This window comes from Orcinus orca, chromosome 7, assembly GCF_937001465.1.
Source record: "Orcinus orca chromosome 7, mOrcOrc1.1, whole genome shotgun sequence".
NCBI classification, from domain to species: domain Eukaryota; kingdom Metazoa; phylum Chordata; class Mammalia; order Artiodactyla; family Delphinidae; genus Orcinus; species Orcinus orca.
Genome location: NC_064565.1, coordinates 75,567,613 through 75,585,977, shown reverse-complemented (window position 1 = coordinate 75,585,977; position 18,365 = coordinate 75,567,613). Strand labels below are relative to the sequence as shown.

Sequence of the window (18,365 nt, the reverse complement as noted above, 5' to 3'; positions counted from 1 at the left end):
ATACAATAAGGGATGTAGAAAATAGAAATGAGAAAAGTAAAAATAAAAAATGAAAATAGGGAAAAGGATTTGAAAGAAAATAATATAGAAGATATGTAAAGGATAGCCCTAAAGAAGAATCCCAAAGAAAAAATAAATGCAATAGAGCAGAACAAATAATGACATAATCCAAGAAAACTTTTCTGGAGTAAAATTAAACTTTCATTTTTGATATTGAAAAAGGAAACCAAGTGGCTAAAAAAATTGACCCAGAAGAGTCAGCATAGAGACATATCTTAGTAAAGTTATTAAACTTTAAAGAAAAAGAGTCTTTTGGAAAATCAGTGAAAAAGAATGGATAAATTCTAAAATGAAAAACTATTCAGATTAGTCACAGATTTCTCCATAGTAATAATATTCAATACCAGAAGAAAGTGGAACAATATCTACATGTTTCTCAAGGAAAACAATATGTGGAACCAAAGTTTAAAGATAAATCCATTCTCTCCTTCAAGTATAAAAGTTATGGAAAAAACAGTAAAACACACAGGAACTCTGGGAATCTTTCCATAAATTTCTTAGGGAAACTAACTATGGGACAAACCCAAGACAACCAAGAGTTAATTGGTGAAATTGTCAAAGAACTGACATGAGCATTGATATATTTAACTCTAGAAAGAGACTAAAACAAAAGTGCAGTTTAGGGTGACCGATGGGAATGTAAATGTTATTGAATCTGACAATACAACTAATTATAAATAATGAGAGAAGACAAAAAGGGGCAAAGTAGAGTTGAGTTTGCTAATTCCTCACCTTTAAGAGGCAGAAGTCAAAGAATATCATTCAAAGCTGACAAATCATATAGAAGAAGTATAGTAGCACATTTAACACCACAGAGATAAATACTAGGGCATTTTCTGTCTTAAATTGCGTGCTGGAAGAAAGTGTGGGGGTCAGAGAACAAATAGGAAGCACTGTAATTTTTATCACTGCTCATTTTAATAGAGCTAACAGAAACTGTCTAAATAAAGATATGAGTAATATAAAAGAATAATGTTAAATAGTAGAGCCAATATATGAATCTTCTCAAACATCAGAAAGACTAACATACCAAACAATACAAATGTTCTTGAAAACATTATGAAACATTTTTTTAAATATAATGAAAAATCTACAGCTATATTCTTAAAAAATTGAAAAAGAAAGAATAAAATTATGTGCATTTAGCATCCATCTCAAAAAATTAGAAAAAGAACAACAAAATAAGCTGAAAATAAGCAGAAGAAATTCATAAGGAAAAAATGGGTTGAAAAGTGAGAAAACTGAAATACAGTAGAAATATGTAAATTCAAAAGACAATACTACAGGAAATCAACAACATAAATTAACCATAAAATAAGAAATGGTAATGGGAAAATGACCAAATGAAAACAGAGAACATAAAAGAATAATAAAAGGTTTCTTTGCACAACTTTATGCTGATAAATTTGAAAACCTATATGAAACGGATACCTTTCTAGGAAAATATAATTTGCTAAAACTAGCCCTGGTAAAAGGAGAAAAAGTGAGCACACAGATTTCCCTAGAAGAAATAGAAAAATTTGTAAAGCAGATAGACCTACAAAATGTAGCAGATGATTTCACAATTGTGCTAAACCATTACAAAACAGATTATTTTAATGCTGTTTAAGCTCTTCTAGAACATGCAAAGAGAAGGCATACTTCTAATGACTTGTTATGAATGAAGTACATCCTTGATAGCCAAATGTGGCAAAATTGCACAAAAAAGAAAACTATAATCATATAAATTTACTTAATATTTTTAAATTTATTAAAAACCATAAATAAAATATTAAATCTGTTAGCACATTAAAAGGATAATTAGCCATGAAAAAGTAGAGATTATTCCTTAAGTAAAAGAATAATTCAATATTAGGAAAGCTATTAATAAAAATAATTAATTAAAAATAATTATCTTAGCAGATCTATTAAAAAAAAATCACATGCTTTTCTCCATAATTGAAGACATTTGGCAAAGGCAAATAAATATTCTTGATATAGATACTTAGTAACTTAGTAATAAATGACATTTCATTAACATAAAGTATTTACATCTCAGCTTAGAAGCTTTATTATATTTAATAATAGAAGCATTACCTTTAATGCTAAGGGCCAACTCAGAATTGTTCCAATGATTCATCTTTATAGTAACAGTGTTTTGTTACAATTGTGTACTTACAAAACCTGAGGGAATAGAGTAAAAAAATACTACAAAACAATTTAGTAAGATAGTGCAGTATAAAATTAACAAATTAATAGATATACTATATACAATTACCTCATAGAATAAATAATAGGAATAAAACTGTCTTATTTATAATAGCAATATATAGGATAAAGTGGCTAAGGATAAACTTCATACAAAATTTGCAAGACCTATCTGAAGAAAACTTTAAAACACTACTAACTCAAATGATGACTTTAATAAATGTAATGTTCTATTATGTTCTTGGTTAGGAAGACTAATAATAGAAAAATTTATAATAGTGACCTCCTGCGAGAAGTGAAATGTGGGAATTAGAGGAAAGGGGACAAGAAGATTTTTCACTGTATAATTGTATACCTTTATTAATATATTTTGGGTTTGTTTTTTTTAACCATGTGAATGAATAGCCTACTCAAAAAAGTATAAAAAACAAAAACAGAGCATACTGATTGAAGATAATTTGTTATAATTTTAATGGTCAATGTTATAATTTAATGAATTTTAAATACTATATAAAGGATGTTAAGAATAACCACATAACGTCAGAATTTTCCAAAGGGATGTATTATTTTGCCTCCTACGAACATATTGATCCAAAACAACTTTTGAATTATATCTACTGGTGACAGGGAAAGCTGTTTAAGTTAAATTCTGACTCTCTAAAAATAATTATTGAAATAAATATTTAGGAGATTCTCAATAACTATATCTGCATAAAATAACATACTTATTCTTTTCTTTTTATAGGTAGAGGAAGAAAGGTAAGTTTTACTTTGCATAGTTTCATTTTTGTAAATTTTTAAAATTCTAACGCTATCCACATAGGACTGTGCTTTGAAGTGTTTGAAAACCTTTTGTAAAGTATAAAGTACCACACAAATATAAATATATGAGCACAGTTTAACTACTTTGATTATAGATTATAGATGCCTCTGGTTTATTCACTTTGTTAATTTTTGTTTATAGATGTTTCTTCCAGAAGGTTGTGAATCCCTTAGGGATTGAGACTGTGTCATATTAACCTTTGTATTACTTGCATTTATCACAGCACTTAGTATATACCTTATATATATTAAATGTCTAATTAATGTCTAATTAATTTATTTATTAAGGTCTAATTAATATATTAAATGTCTAATGAATGTCTAACAGAAGGAAATAAGGAGGGAAGGAAGGAAGAGAAGGGAGGGTATTAGTTCTACTTCAGTGGAATCCTGGTCTCTCGCCCATTGATTGGGAAGTAAAGATTCATTTAAAAGAATTAATTGAACGTTTTGCCAAACACACATTACCTTCCTTTCTCTCCCCTTCTTCACATTCAAGGAGCCTAAAATCTAATCCGAGAGACAAGCCTTACACTCAAGAGGACAATATTGGGGTATAGCCATGGTTTAGCAACTTGTCATCTGGACATGGGTAATCCCAGTCAGTGAAGAGAGTTCCAGTCCCTTGGAAGTGCTCTCCGTTTTCTGGTTATGTTGAAAACTATGGAATTTGCTCTGGTCTTATCCAGATGCGCTGGGCACAGGAATCAAGAATGGAAATGAGCAGTCATTCCAATTTTCATGGCAGATTTTAGACAGCAAATTTAAATTCTTTGCCTCTGCATGCAGTGGAACTTTGGTAAAGTGATAATCAGATAATGCAATGCAATACCTTCATGGTAAATGAAAGTGATGCTGTCTATCAAGAGGGGGTCCTTGTCACCTTTACATTTTTTGGTTCAGAGGGCAACACCATAAATTTGTCTTACTTGACATAAATATCAGTGAAGCTATTTACATTTGAATATATGTTAAAGGAGAAGGACTACAGATTCCAGCTCACATTTAATTTACATCTGAAAGCTATAAAAATATGAAACATAAAGGTTTGAGTATAGGCCTCAAACAAACTAAACAGATAGGTGAATAGGTAGGTAGATAGATAAACAATCTGTGAAATAAAAAAAGAATGACGGTGAGAACTGCCCTGATGTAATCAATTTGATTTGGTTAGTAATCACCCAATTTGCTGAGGGACAACTGTCAGGCTATGTCATTTAGTTTACTGCCTTTTCCCAAAGGTGGAATGGGACAGCTGGACACACTCAAAACAGCTGTTAATTTAGCATGCTTTTGTTATGTGCTACTGTCTTCATAACGCTGTTATTTATTATCAAGCGTCATCAGAAATATGAGAGCAGAATAATATTATATAAATACATTTTGTGCTTGGTTTCTATAAAATTGATTTTTATTTATAATTCATTCATTCATGTTAACCCCCAAATAATTACTGAGCCCTTGTTAAAATCCTGTGGGAGGCAAATAATACAGATGACATGATGCTGGGAAAAATGCTGTGACTGCTTCCATGGTAACGGCATGCTATAAAAGTGATGAGGCATGTCCACAGAGCATTAAGTGATGAATAACAGATGAGAAGTAAAATAAACTGTAATTCTCATCTGAATCTGAGTACTTGAATTTTATGTTTCCCAGGGGTATGGAAATCAAATTTAGTAAAATTATCATTCCACATAAATTGATTTATTCAAAGCCCATATTAACAAAAGCAACAAATATTTACATATATGGCTTATTTCCAAAATAAGAAAAATCATAGAATCATTAGATAAATTTGTTATCAGAACCTGATAAGAGAACATTTAATCCCGTATCAAGTATTGTGGAACAATAGGAGGCTCATTTTTCTAATTTTGCCTGAAATAATTTCTCCTCCCTTCTTACTTGTTTTTCTAGACTTGTTCCTAAAAGGAACATTTTCTTCAGTATCATTCTCATAAACTCCTTTATTTATTGGACACAGATTTGCATACCATCTCTGAACAATTAAAATGCTCTTAATATTTCAAAGAAAGCTCTTTTAGCTCTTAAAAGGTTAGCTTTTAGCTCTTAAAAGCTCTTTTAGCTCTTAATTTGTATTACTTTCATGTTAAAAGTGGAAAGACCTAGTCTAGAAGTTAGTGCAGAGATAAGCCTGTTTTACTTTGCCTCCCATATGTGTTGATCCCCTATTCCTCTAGTCTTTTTGTAGGTGTGCTTCAGTCTACCTTGAAGCATCCTCCTGCCTCTGTAGAGCCATTTCCAATACTTTTTTTTTTTTAAACATCATTATTGGAGTATAATTGCTTTACAATGGCGTGTTAGTTTCTGCTTTATAACAAAGTGAGTCAGCTATACATATACATATATCCCCATATTTCCTCCCTCTTGTGGTCCCTCCCACCCTCCGTATCCCACCCCCCTAAGTGGTCACAAAGCACTGAGCTGATCTCCCTGTGCTATGTGGCTGCTTCCCACTAGCTATCTATTTTACATTTTGTAGTGTATATATTAGTCCATGCTACTCTCTCACTTAGTCCCAGCTTACCCTTCCCCCTCCCTGTGTCCTCAAGTCCATTCTCTACGTCTGCATCATTATTCCTGTTCTGCCCCTAGGTTCTTCATAACCTGTTTTTTTTTTTAGATTCCATATATATGTATTAGCATACAGTACTTGTTTTTCTCTTTCTGACTTACTTCACTCTGTATGACGGACTCTAGGTCCATTCACCTCATTACAAATAACTCAATTTCGTTTCTTTTTATGGCTGAGTAATATTCCATTGTATATATGTGCCACATCTTCTTTATCCATTTATCTGTTGATGGACACTTAGGTTGCTTCCATGTCCTGGCTATTGTAAATAGAGCTGCAAAGCATTTGCAATACTTCTGAATTCTCAGTTTATTCCTGACTTCATGAGTATAAGCTGCCTCAGCATCAGAATCGGCAAGTACGATCAGGGTACTGTTCTGTCATTGAGTCCACCATTAAGACTGTCAAGATTGTAAAATAATGTTTTAAATGAAGACAACATCTAAGAGTAAAATACTGAGGCATTGATTATGTAAACCAACTCAGGTACATGATGGAAAACTAAGATTACCAGAATGTTAACAGTGATTATCTCCTGGGCATGAGTATGATATTTAGTTTATCTCTCTGTTTCCTCTATTTAACAATTCCCTACTATGAACTCATGTTCTTTATATAATCATATATAAGAACAGTATATGTAAAAGGAGAAATTTAATAAAAGAGAATTCATTATCGTTGCATTTTCTATAGTTTGGATATAAGCCTCAATGCATTCATTCTCTGTAATTGCCTAGGAAAAAACATTTTTCATAGTGTATTAATGAAAATTAATATATTAATTAATTTATTGAGAACTTCTGTGTGTCCAGCTGAGAATATAAAGTAGACATAATCATGACCTTGGGGAGACCAAAATCTGTTGGAAGACAAATTCTGAAATAAATAATGCAAGCAAGTACGTGATACAGTAGAGGTATATAAAGATTCAATTCATCCAATATTATTTAAACTATATACTTGACATCATGCTATAAGAATGCAGTTTTTGATAATCTAAAGTTCTAAGAATCAAAAGAAATTCCATCTATATCTGTTGTGTTAGCTACATCTATTATAAGAGCAAATTAAACTTCCTGACTTTATTTAAGTTCTGATAGTTTCTTGTGTTATTTTTTACTTTCCTGTTCAGTTAATGTTTTTTCTAGATTTTCCACAGATATTGAGAATTACCTGACTAATATTATTATGTCCTTTCTTTTCTTTCCCTTTTTTTTTCTTAAAAGACAGCCATACATCTCTTGTTATTTCTCATATTCTTCCATGAGTTAAAAACAAAGGGATGGCAGGTTTTTCAGGAATGGCATCTGATAGGTTACTAAAAGCTAGGTGGCATGTAATATGAGTGTGAAAATTCAAATATGTCCACATTTCTGGATTTTCTCTTTGGGTTTGTTTACTGTAAAAACTGAAGGGAAACAACTTTACACATTTCACACATTGGATTAATTTTCTTTTCATGTCTTTGAGATTAGTGTTTTTTTCATGAATAATGTCTGACTAAATATTTTAAAGATTGATTGTTAACTTTTTTCTCAATTTATTTTTTTACCTTTCTTACACAGAAATTTCCAGTGTTTATGTGGAATATTCTAATATGACATGTTAATGCTCAACAAACCACATATTTTGCTAATTGAACTTTTATTTTGTTTCATAGGGACAAAAAGGAGAACCAGGACTAGTGCCTGTTGTAAGTATATATGTATATACTGCTTTCATGTACCATTGATAAACTTAGTTATAGCCTTGTTGTATTGATATATTATTGCTTATATACATACTTTCAAAAAGAGGGAATTTATTTTATAACCAAGTTTTTAGTATAAAAGAAGCAAACCAAAATAGATCAATTCTTTTTTTTTTTTTTTTAATTTATTTATGGCTGTGTTGGGTCTTTGTTTCTGTGCGTGGGCTTTCTCTAGTTGCGGCAAGCAGGGGCCACTCTTCATTGCGGTGCACGGGCCTCTCACTATGGCGGCCTCTCTTGTTGCGGAGCACAAGCTCCAGACGCGCAAGCTCGTAACTGTGGCTCACGGGCCCAGTTGCTCTGCGGCATGTGAGATCGTCCCAGACCAGGGCTCAAACCCGTGTCTGCTGCATTGGCAGGCAGATTCTCAACCACTGCGCCACCAGGGAAGCCCCTAGATCAATTCTTTAATACAATATTTCATATTTATTTTTCACAATTTCCTGACTTTTATTGTCGCATGACTAAAGGTGTAAATTAGGGTTTTACAAAATTAAATATAATGTATGTGAATATAAAGTGATAGTTAAGATGTACATTTTTTATAGTATAAATAGCCATATAATCCAAACGGAAAGGCATGATTTAATGTGCCACACTTTTGGAAATATGTTATGCCATTATCCTGATTTAAATTCCATAATGTATAAGAGTTCTTAAGAGTTATTTAGACTTGTAGATGATCAAAAAGTGTATCATTAAAGAGGATGAAAGTTCTTCACCACTCTCCTAGATTTTAAAGGAGTATCATCATTTTGTCAAGACAGAAGTATAACATGTTGATTTATTTGGCAATATTTGCATTTTTGCTTTGCTTTTCAATTGGCTTGTCTTTAACAAAGATTCCCTAAAAAGTAAACCGTTCATATTGTTTTCTTTCATTTAAAAACACAATGTCTAAGGTGCTGTTTTAAGCGCTTTCCAAATATTTATTTGTTTGTCTTCACAACAACTCTGAGAGGGAGGTAATTTCATAATCATTATCACCATTTTACAGAAGAGGGACCTTAAGTACAGAGACGGTAATTAATTAGTCCAAGGTCATACAACTGGTAAGGGAAGGGATGGAGTTAGGATTTGAACCCAGGCCTCTTGGCTCCAGGATTGGTGCTTTCAATCACTATACCAGTACTGCCTCCCTATATTAGAGTTTAAATTAGATAATGTCTTAGCTTTATAGGCTAGGAGGAAATGGGCATCAACTATCAACATCTATTTGTTCTAAAACAATTCACTGGGCTTTTGTTGTTCTTCTTATTTGTTAGACTATTAAGTTTTCGAAAACTCTTTAGAAACTTTATCTTTACATATTATCTTGTTTATCATTTAGGTAACAGGCATACGTGGACGTCCAGGACCCTCAGTAAGTAGTTTCCTCCAATATTCATGGTACTCTTAAGTTCTTTGAGATACTGAATCTTTATGGATATTATGTCTATGAAAAGACAATAGACTATAAAATAATGATGCTTGATTTCTTGAAACATTTTGTTTTGAAACATCCTCAAGTTTAAGAAGTCCTTTGCAGCAGTGAATGATATTGATGAACCCTAATTAGGTTAACTGTACTCATTGAAATTAGGGCATATTAGTCTGTTGTTTGACAATGATTAAGGGTAGACTCCTTTTATCTGTTTAATGAAACAAACTGTTAATTTCATCTGTTACTATAAAATTAAATCATATATTACATTAGCGTTTGAGAAATTAGGCATCAGATAGCATATTTCTGGTTTAGCGTAAAAGACTATTGATTTCAGGTTTGGATTAGTGGTAGCATTCACAGGTAACCAGATGGATAAGACACACACACACACACACACACACACACACACACACACACACGCACACACAATTCCTATAAATTTTAAAACACATTAAATTAACATAAGTGAAATACTGATACGCTTTAACAGACCTGCTATAGTCCTTCTGAAGCTTTTGCTTTTAAACAATACTGTATGTTGACTTGAGTAAATGAACAGTCTAATTTTTACAACTTGATTGAAACTCTTTTGAAGAGAAATAAAATTCTCCTGGCAACTGCCATTTTCTGGGAAAAAAAAGGTTAATTTAAGATATCAGCACAAAATGCCACTTTTGAAATATAATAATTTGTTATTTAAAAAATATATATTTATTTATTTGGCTGCATCGGGTCTTAGCTGTGGCGTGTGGGATCCTTTGTTGCAGCGCGCAGGCTCTTTATTGCGGTGCGTGGGCTTCTCTCTGGTTGCAGTGTGCGGGCTCTCTGGTTCTGGCTCATGGGCTCTGGAGCACGCGGGCTTAGTTGCCCCGCTGCATGTGTGATCTTAGTTCTCCGACCAGGCGTCGAACCCGCGCCCCCTGCACTGGAAGGCGGATTCTTAACCACTGGACCACCAGGGAAGTCCCAATCATTTGTTATTTTAATAGAGAAATAACTGCAATTACCATTTGGAAAATTCTCAGTGGATTTTAAATATACGATGGAGATGATGCAATTTTAAATCAAGTTAAAAAAAAGATACTAGATACTTGAAGGCACACAAATTAATAGTAGAATAAGAGGCCTTTCTTTCCATTGCTTTCATCAGCAACTTGAATAGTGATGAACAGTTTGGGATATCATGTACCAATATGAACTCATACATTCCGTCAGAAAATTGGAAATCTGGAGTTTGTATGATTTTGTAGTTCTCAAATCTGAATCGTAAGTTTTTGTGTCTGAGACAAGACAGCAATGAAACAGTCCTTACAAATTTACAGTTATTGTTCAAACTAGTATATATAGCTCATTGGGCACCACGATTTTACACTTCTTTTCAAGTCTTTAAGCTTCAGTGCTAAAAAAAAACAGCCTTTCTATGCACACAGAGCTTTTATATACACATGGGTTTATTTTCTGTAGTCTTCAACTGAATTAAACTTAAAAAAATGTGATATTTCTGTTTTCCAATTTTCTTATATCAGTAAACCTTTAAAACAAAAATGTCTGAAATATATGTGTTTTGCAGGCATAACCATTGTTTTCTGTTTTAGGGACCTCCAGGATCACAAGGACCAAGAGGAGAGAGAGGCCCAAAAGGAAAACCTGTAAGTTGGCAGTGGAGTTCCCTTTTTGCGAATTGTACTGTGTACTGCATAAGCCCGTCTACACTCCCTGGATGCAGCAAAGAGCCAGTGGCACCATTCGTTTCTATTAAACGTGACATAGAATTCAGGTCATGCGGTAATTGCGTATCGATCCTGATTCAGAGGAAAGCATCACATGCTAATAATTACCTAACATCTTCTTAGATAACACAGATGATATTTATTTGTCCTTTAGGGGATCAAATTAAAATAAAGTAGAATCTAAGGAAACATAATGAGTACCTCATGTTGTTTTCAGAGGTTGTAAATCATGACTTAACAATGCCAAGAATGCATTGTTGAGATAAAACACCCAAGTTCTGTGATCTGTGGTTGCTACAGGAATAACCAAATAGGATAAAGGAAAAAGAAATTATTAGAGGACAAAATTTTCTTTCAAGTGGTTGTGTAATGAATTTATTTCCCAAGTAACACTGGCTTTTTCACTGAGCGGCTGCTGCGGAGCTATCAAAGGAGTGATTTTAAACATCAACAAATTCATTACCAAAGGGAACATCTTTAAATTTAAATAATCAATTCTATATTCTTGAGATAAGACATGAGGTTATCATATAATACGTGCCAGATTTTTCTCTTATTACCAAGTCCTACTGTAGCAATTCTTTTGTTTTTTTTATATCTCACCCTCAAAAACTTATGTCCTTTATGTACTAAATACCTAGACGAATTTGTATATTGCTGTCATTATCCATGTTACAATCAGAAAAATTTCTACTGCTTAATCTTCTGTCTAATGATATCTACTAAAATTTAACTCTCTATGGATTTTTAACCTTCCAAAGATGTATTTATCCATATCTAAATGGGAAAAATAGATGAGCCAGGAAGGAAAAAACAACCTTAAATATATAAATAAGGATAAAACATATTTTTAGATCATGTCGCTAGGAACTCCTGCCCCTGGTTTCATCTTTGATACTGTTTTTTGCTTCTACACATTTCACCAAGTATAGGGTGACGCCAGTACTGTTTCCAAACCACAGCTGGAGTTATGGATGGTATTTGCAGGTATGCAGGTAAATGACAGTGGCCCCAAGGAAGGAGTTCATAGCCATGTAGGTGGGCAGCAAAGCTGTGTCTCAATTCCCTTCCCTTATGGCCCATTCCTCATTGCTCTTCTGCTGAGCTACCTCACCGATGTTGGTAGCTTAAATGCTGTTGGTAGATCTTCAGATGTCTGTCCAGGGTCTAGGATGACAGAGACAGGTGGAAGATGACTTCAGTTGGGTGGAGGGTGGGTGGTCATGCAGAAAACACTGTGTATCAATGTACTTGTGCCCAGAATAATTGATAAAACTGAGTCCTAAGTCTAGGTAGAAGTTGCTGTGGAATTAGTTGCTGGAATTCCAGAATTTCTGTTAGGATTCAGTGAATCTACTCCTCAGTCCTCTTACTCTTCTCTCTTCAACTTAGTATGTTATATGCTCCATTTCCTATCTTGGTTAAGTCTGAGACAATCAATGTGAATTGCATGTGTGTGTGTGTGTGTGTGTGTGTGTGTGTAAAACTTCGAGGAGTAGTTATTTACCTGGAATCAAGCAAGACAGTCCTGGCAGATACCCAAGTAGGAAATTTGTTCCTCTCTTAATCCTAGCAAGCAGTGGTGTGATGGTAAATGTTTAATGACTGACTTATTTAAAAAAAAAAAAAGGTCATGAAGAACCTAGGGGCAAGACAGGAATAAAGACACAGACCTACTAGAGAATGGACTTGAGGATATGGGGAGGGGGAAGGGTAAGCTGTGACAAAGTGAGAGAGTGGCATGGACATATATACACTACCAAACGTAAAATAGATAGCTAATGGGAAGCAGCCGCATAGCACAGGGAGATCAGCTCGGTGCTTTGTGACCACCTAGAGGGGTGGGATAGGGAGGGTGGGAGGGAGTGATTCACTGTTATAAAGCAGAAACTAACACACCATTGCAGAGCAATTATACTCCAATAAAGATGTTTAAAAAAAAAGAATATGCCTGTAGCTTTTGCTGATTTCCCTGGTGTAAATACTCCCACCAGGGCTGTTTTCAAGATACTGGCATGACGTCATAAGATACCTATAGGTAGAATGTTTTGCCTCAGGTCCCAAGACTTGCAGGAGATGCTTACCTGGACAAAAGCTGTGGCTGACACAATATAGGCTGGTACTGCAGTCATAAATACGATTTTTCTCCCCTTACTTCATTACCATCAAACACTACAAAAGCTCGTGAAGTAGAGCACAGTTTCTCAATCTTAACACCACTGATGTTTGGGGCCAGATCATTCCTTATGCATTGTAGGATGTTTGGTAGCATTCCTGATTTCTACCCACTAGATGCTAGTAGAAACACCTGCCCCCCTCCCTCATACAATTGGAACAAATAAAAACGTGTCTTGGTGTTGCCAAATGTCCCCTGGCAGTGGGGAGTGGGGGAGGGGAGCAAATTGCTTAAGACTGAGAACTACTGATATAGAGATACTCTCTTGAAGCCCTCCTTACTAGCCAATGATCATAATGACTGTCTCTCATCACATATCCTTAGTTTTAAGTGTATTGTCCTGGTAAATTCATAGTGACAAACCTGTCAGGAGGTAGACAGTCAATGGTGTGATGAGTTCTAATTGCACAAGACACAACCTCTATAGGTCTCTTCCCTCATCTGTAAAATGGGGAATATACCAGTTATTACCAACTCTAACATTTCATTGTGTGTGTGTGTGTGTGTGTGTGTGTGTGTGTGTGTGTGTGTGTGATATTACTAACCATCAGTGAATAAAGTTCTTTACAATTTGGGGTCATTATTATTCCTTTCTATTTGTGAATATTTAAATGTTGCCACCTAGTGGCAATGTACAAGTACTTTTTATTGTGGTTTGCTGCCTGAGATAGTGGAGTATCCTGGGGGATGGGAAGGAATGATTATAAATAGAATACTTACCTTAATATAAAACTTATGTGATTCAGCACACTTGGAAGTATGAAAATATATATTTTAATGTATTCTAAAGTTATAATTTTTGTTTTAAATATTTACCAGCAAAATATCATGTATTATAATATTTTTTCTTATTTTCACTTATAATCTTGCTTATTATGTTCACTTAATTTTAGATAATTTTCACAAGTTTTTATTAATTTTAATCTCAATTTGTATAAAAGTAAATCATGTAGGCTATTTAGAGGATATACCATGAAGGCACAGAATGCATCATTAAGTCAATGAAAAAGTGAACTGTCTTCAGAGCAGACTTTGAAACATGATTTTTAATCACAGAGGGCTGGGGGAAGGACACAAGTTTTTGAGGATTAATATTGCCCAAACCTCTCTCTACTTGCACTGGAACTAAATGTAGTTTTTGGTTTTTCTTTGGAAATCTCTTTGGGAGCAGAGAGAATGTTTTAGCTCATTTTTTGTATTAACCAAACCTGGTTATCAATTAACAATTTCACATTTTAAAAATACATGAAGAGTTTTCCACATGTAATAGTCTGAGGAGGTCAGACTACTATGTTTTCTATGCCACCACTGACAATATACACTTCCAGCTCACGGTGTCACATTCATATGATCCAGAAGTCCTAGATAGCAATGAAAAATCAGCCTCCATTGTGTAAAATGAAAAAAGAGTGCAGTGAATGGTTAGTGGTTTAGGAGTCAGAAGGGGTTTGATTTTTAAAGAGTGAGAATAACTTTCTGAGAAATTAGTTTTCAAAATGTGAGTTTTCTTAGGCTAAGCGATCTACTTCTATTTGCACACATAAATTTGCTTAATTATTCCACTACTCCAGGAAGTGAACATGTCAAACATGAGTGTTTAAATATATTAAAATATATTAATTAAGTTTCTGAATAGCTATTATGCCACCCTCCCCCAAACCGTTGTATGCAAACTGCCCCGTCTGCCCCCTCTGCTTGTCCTGCATTTATTCCCTCTGCTGTACCAGCTTATATTTGCTTATTGTGGGCTGGAAGATATCCTCATGCTTAGGCATGAGAAGATTCTTTTACTATTAAACTCTAACTCACTTATCATATTTTTCTTGATCCCTGCTTCTAATTAGTAAAAGTATATCGAGTTTTTTCATCCTTCCTTTCCTTTCTTTGGTCCTGTTAAGAATCTCTAGGGTTAAAAAGCCATAAAATAGTTAACAAGGCTTGTAGGAATGATAAGGTTAGGGGACGGAGCATTTCCAGAACTGAGGACGTGGCTGTTCCCCAACCTGCCTTCAGAATGTGGGCTAGGAGAAGGGTGGAATTCAGCAGCTACAACTCATTGCTCACTGCCCTGAGAAGTAGACTTGGCTGAGTCCCCGTGCCTTTCCCTCTACTTCTCATTGGTCTGGACTACCTTTGGGAGTAGTATGGAAAATAAAGTGTGCCAGACTTCAAGTACTAGAGTAGAGGATTGAAATGTGAAAATGTAATAAGCATATACTGAGTGTCTACTATGAGCCAGGAGCTATGTGAAGCATTAAAAAATTAGAAAGATGAGAAAAACCACAAACCCCAATCAAGGATCCATCACATTCTTTTTTTAAGTGGGGGAAAGTTAAGCAAGAACATACACAGTTAATTTAATTTAAGACAGACAAGTGAATTTAGAAATCGTTGATGAGATACCCTGAACAGCAAAACTCAACCAAATAAGGAAGCTTATACTAGAATACTGATGGACTGAATACACTCTTATAATTATTTCAAGAAGGCTCATTACTGGGGGTTTAACACATCAAGAGTAAAATTCTTACCCAGAATGTACCATGTCCTGATGGTAGAGGCTGTGACCAGGGCTGAAATCCGCAGTGTTGGAATAGCTGATGAAATTACTGTAGGTGGCTGGGTTGCTATTTTTAAAAAAATAATGAACACTTTATCTCCATCAAGAAGTCTGGTTTTTGCTTTCAATTAAGTACATATTTGGCAATGGGTTCTAATTTCTACTGGCTTATTTTTCCAGGGTCCTCGTGGTCCTCAGGGAATCGATGGAGAACCAGGTGTTCCTGGTCAACCGGGTGCCCCAGGACCTCCTGGACATCCATCTCACCCAGGACCCGATGGCATGAACAGGGTGAGATGTGTGCATTGTTCAATATCATCTTTAGATAAAATATTAAGTTTTTTATTTATTGTTATGATTTTAAATTGTGTTAGTTCAGATGTTGACCCTTGACTGCAAGAGAAGCTTAAGTGAACACAATACTGCTATGAATAACAATAAAACTAGGAAATCCACAGGGAATTGTTGGAAAATTCGAAGTAGCACTTTTTAAAAGTGCTGCTTCAAATTATTTGTATTTCTCAATGTCAGTTCTGGTCATTGGAATTTTGTACTTTCTGTTGATTCTGAAGGACCAGTAATATTGTTCCCACTATGAATTGATAAGAGAAATATGTCCTTATCCTTTGTTCTCTAGGCTCAGAATGCTGACAAAATCTGTGTCATGTCCTCTACACCAAGGGAGGATGACACATCCAGGATGATGTATATGAAAGAGCCACTGAGTTGACACTAAAAATGCTACCTGGTTATTTCCTGAATATCAGTTCCCTGCCGGAAGTAAAATAAAACAAAGTGTCTTTCTATACCTGCCTCTTTGAATTCTTAGTGGCAGAGACAGAGGATTTATGAGTAGATTGCATAGCACAACAAGGGAACTTATGAAACCCTGAAATATGATTTTTCTTTTACAACAATTTTTTACATTTGATTTTCAACACATTGTAGAAGGAATTGCCAGTTTATTTTTAAAACAATATGCACATTCTTTTCCCACTAAAATCTGGAAATTAATAGAACTCCTGGAATGAGTATGGGCAGCTTTGGTCAATTGGGTTACCAGAGATTTCTAGATATGAAAGAGAGTAGGTAAAACTGTTGCCAATTTTGGAACATTCAGGGACTCATTAAAAGGATTGTAAAATTGTAATCAGCTTATATAAGTACAGTTTAAAGTTGGCCACAAACAAAGAAGAATACCATCTAAGTAAAATATTCTGAAATGGAATCTGGAATCTTTAGGACAAATGTTTTAAAGGCACTTTTAGGTTTTGTTCAGATGCTTGGCATGCTCTAACCATGGAAGAAAATCAGATAAAATGATTCTCAGAAGAGCCATTCTTTAAGAATCCCAGAGAATGTACACTTCTCAGTTTAAAAAGTATGTTGATATATGTCTTTTACTGTGGAAATAATGTCAATACATTGCTTTTACAGCCGTTTTCAGCTCAGATGGCTGGGTTGGATGAAAAGTCTGGGCTTGGGAGTCAAGTAGGACTGATGCCTGGCTCTGTGGTAAGCTCAGATTTTACTGATAATCAAAGTACTTTGGAAAAACCATTGTGCAGAGAGGTTTGAGTTGGCTAGTTAAGAAGTGATATATGTCTTCTTAAAACATATCCATCCATCAGTTCATTCATTCAATTTATTTATCAAACCCTGGTGTGTACCAGTTAAAAGCCCAATGGTTTTCCATTCCTAACTATGCAAAATATTTGTCTACATTAATAAAGGGCTGTCTGTATTTTTCACTTAGTATTTGAAGAAAATAAAGAATTTTAAAACATATAACCACTACCACCTCAACAAAAACTGTACTTTTCAAAAATTAAAAAAAAAATTTTATGGTATTGTTAGAAAGTTATTTGAAAAAATTTTGAAATGAGAAGTTTTACCGCTTTAAGTTTTTATTATTTCCTATTTAATACTCTCTGGTTGCCTTATGCCAACAACTCTAAAATTTATGCACTGGGCCATCCCCATTCTCTTTTGAATTTCTTCAGCAGCTAGAAAGATTCCCATTTTCTCTGAGTAAGTATTTTAACCTGGGTATTTGGAGCAGTGCAATTTCATTGAATGAATTAACACTTTTCAAAGCAACTTCTCCATGCTTTTTTGCTCATAACATAATTCAAAGGCATCCCAGATTAATGACATTTCAGACAATGTAAAGTCAGACTGCATAAACACCCCTTCTACCCATCCTTAAGGCCAGCAAATAACTTAAACATTATTTGTATATATTTTAAGTCACTTAAACATTGTTTGTTTATATACATTCTAAGTCAGTAGCAGTATGGTCTCATTCAATGATTAACTTGGGATATTTTTCTGAAATATATGAGTTTTTAACCGTTTGAAGTTGAATTTACATATGTGTTTATTTTTTTTAAATGAAGCTTTTATTTCCTTACTAGCTAAATATCTGATCAATCCAAAACAAAAATTTAAGTTTTTGCCATAAGAACAAACTAGATTTTGATTTAATTGCTTTCACCTTTTAAAGTGTGACATTTTTAAAAATTACATAGACATTTGTTAATAATTTTTAAAATTGCATTTTCCTTTTTTCCTTTGGTTAAGCCTCAGTGTAATCATTTCATGGTTAAATGGGGAAAGCCTGTGTGGATACTTTAAGTGTATGTTGTGAAAGAAAGAAATAACCCAGAAAACTTAGTGCCCCAGATTGTTTTAAACTTACATTTAAAATAATCTAGTCATTATTATTGATAGTTTCATAAGCCTTCAGTTCAACTTGCTCGTTTTAAGTTATAAGAGTTAGCTGCTGTGAAGCTGAAGAATGAAATAGACAGTTTGATAATGACTTTATGCTTGCCAAGGTTTTTCTTTGTTGGATGTTCTGCTTTAATAGAACCACCCCTTAAGCAATGCAAGTGTTCTTGTCCCAAAGACACTGGGTGTGTACAGGCACATTCTTTATTTCTTTGTATGACACTGAGGCTGTGTGTAAAATCATCCCAAATGTTGCCCAAGCTTTAATCTTTTTGAATTTAGCTGTATTCCAGGTAAATACAGAAGGACGTCATCACCTTTT

The 18,365-nt window shown here is 34.1% G+C and overlaps 1 protein-coding gene across 2 annotated transcripts in view; it reads left to right on the top strand.

Annotated features, from left to right (window-relative positions):
* The window catches only part of COL5A2 (collagen type V alpha 2 chain), a 189,952-nt gene that overhangs the window by 115,074 nt on the left and 56,513 nt on the right, over window positions 1-18,365 (top strand). For both annotated transcript variants that reach the window (XM_033400263.2, XM_004276926.3), the window contains exons 3-8: window positions 2,993-3,006; window positions 7,329-7,361; window positions 8,749-8,781; window positions 10,440-10,493; window positions 15,491-15,601; window positions 16,748-16,825. In XM_033400263.2, coding sequence (XP_033256154.1) covers window positions 2,993-3,006; window positions 7,329-7,361; window positions 8,749-8,781; window positions 10,440-10,493; window positions 15,491-15,601; window positions 16,748-16,825 — 323 coding nt within the window. The remainder of the gene's footprint in view (window positions 1-2,992; window positions 3,007-7,328; window positions 7,362-8,748; window positions 8,782-10,439; window positions 10,494-15,490; window positions 15,602-16,747; window positions 16,826-18,365) is intronic.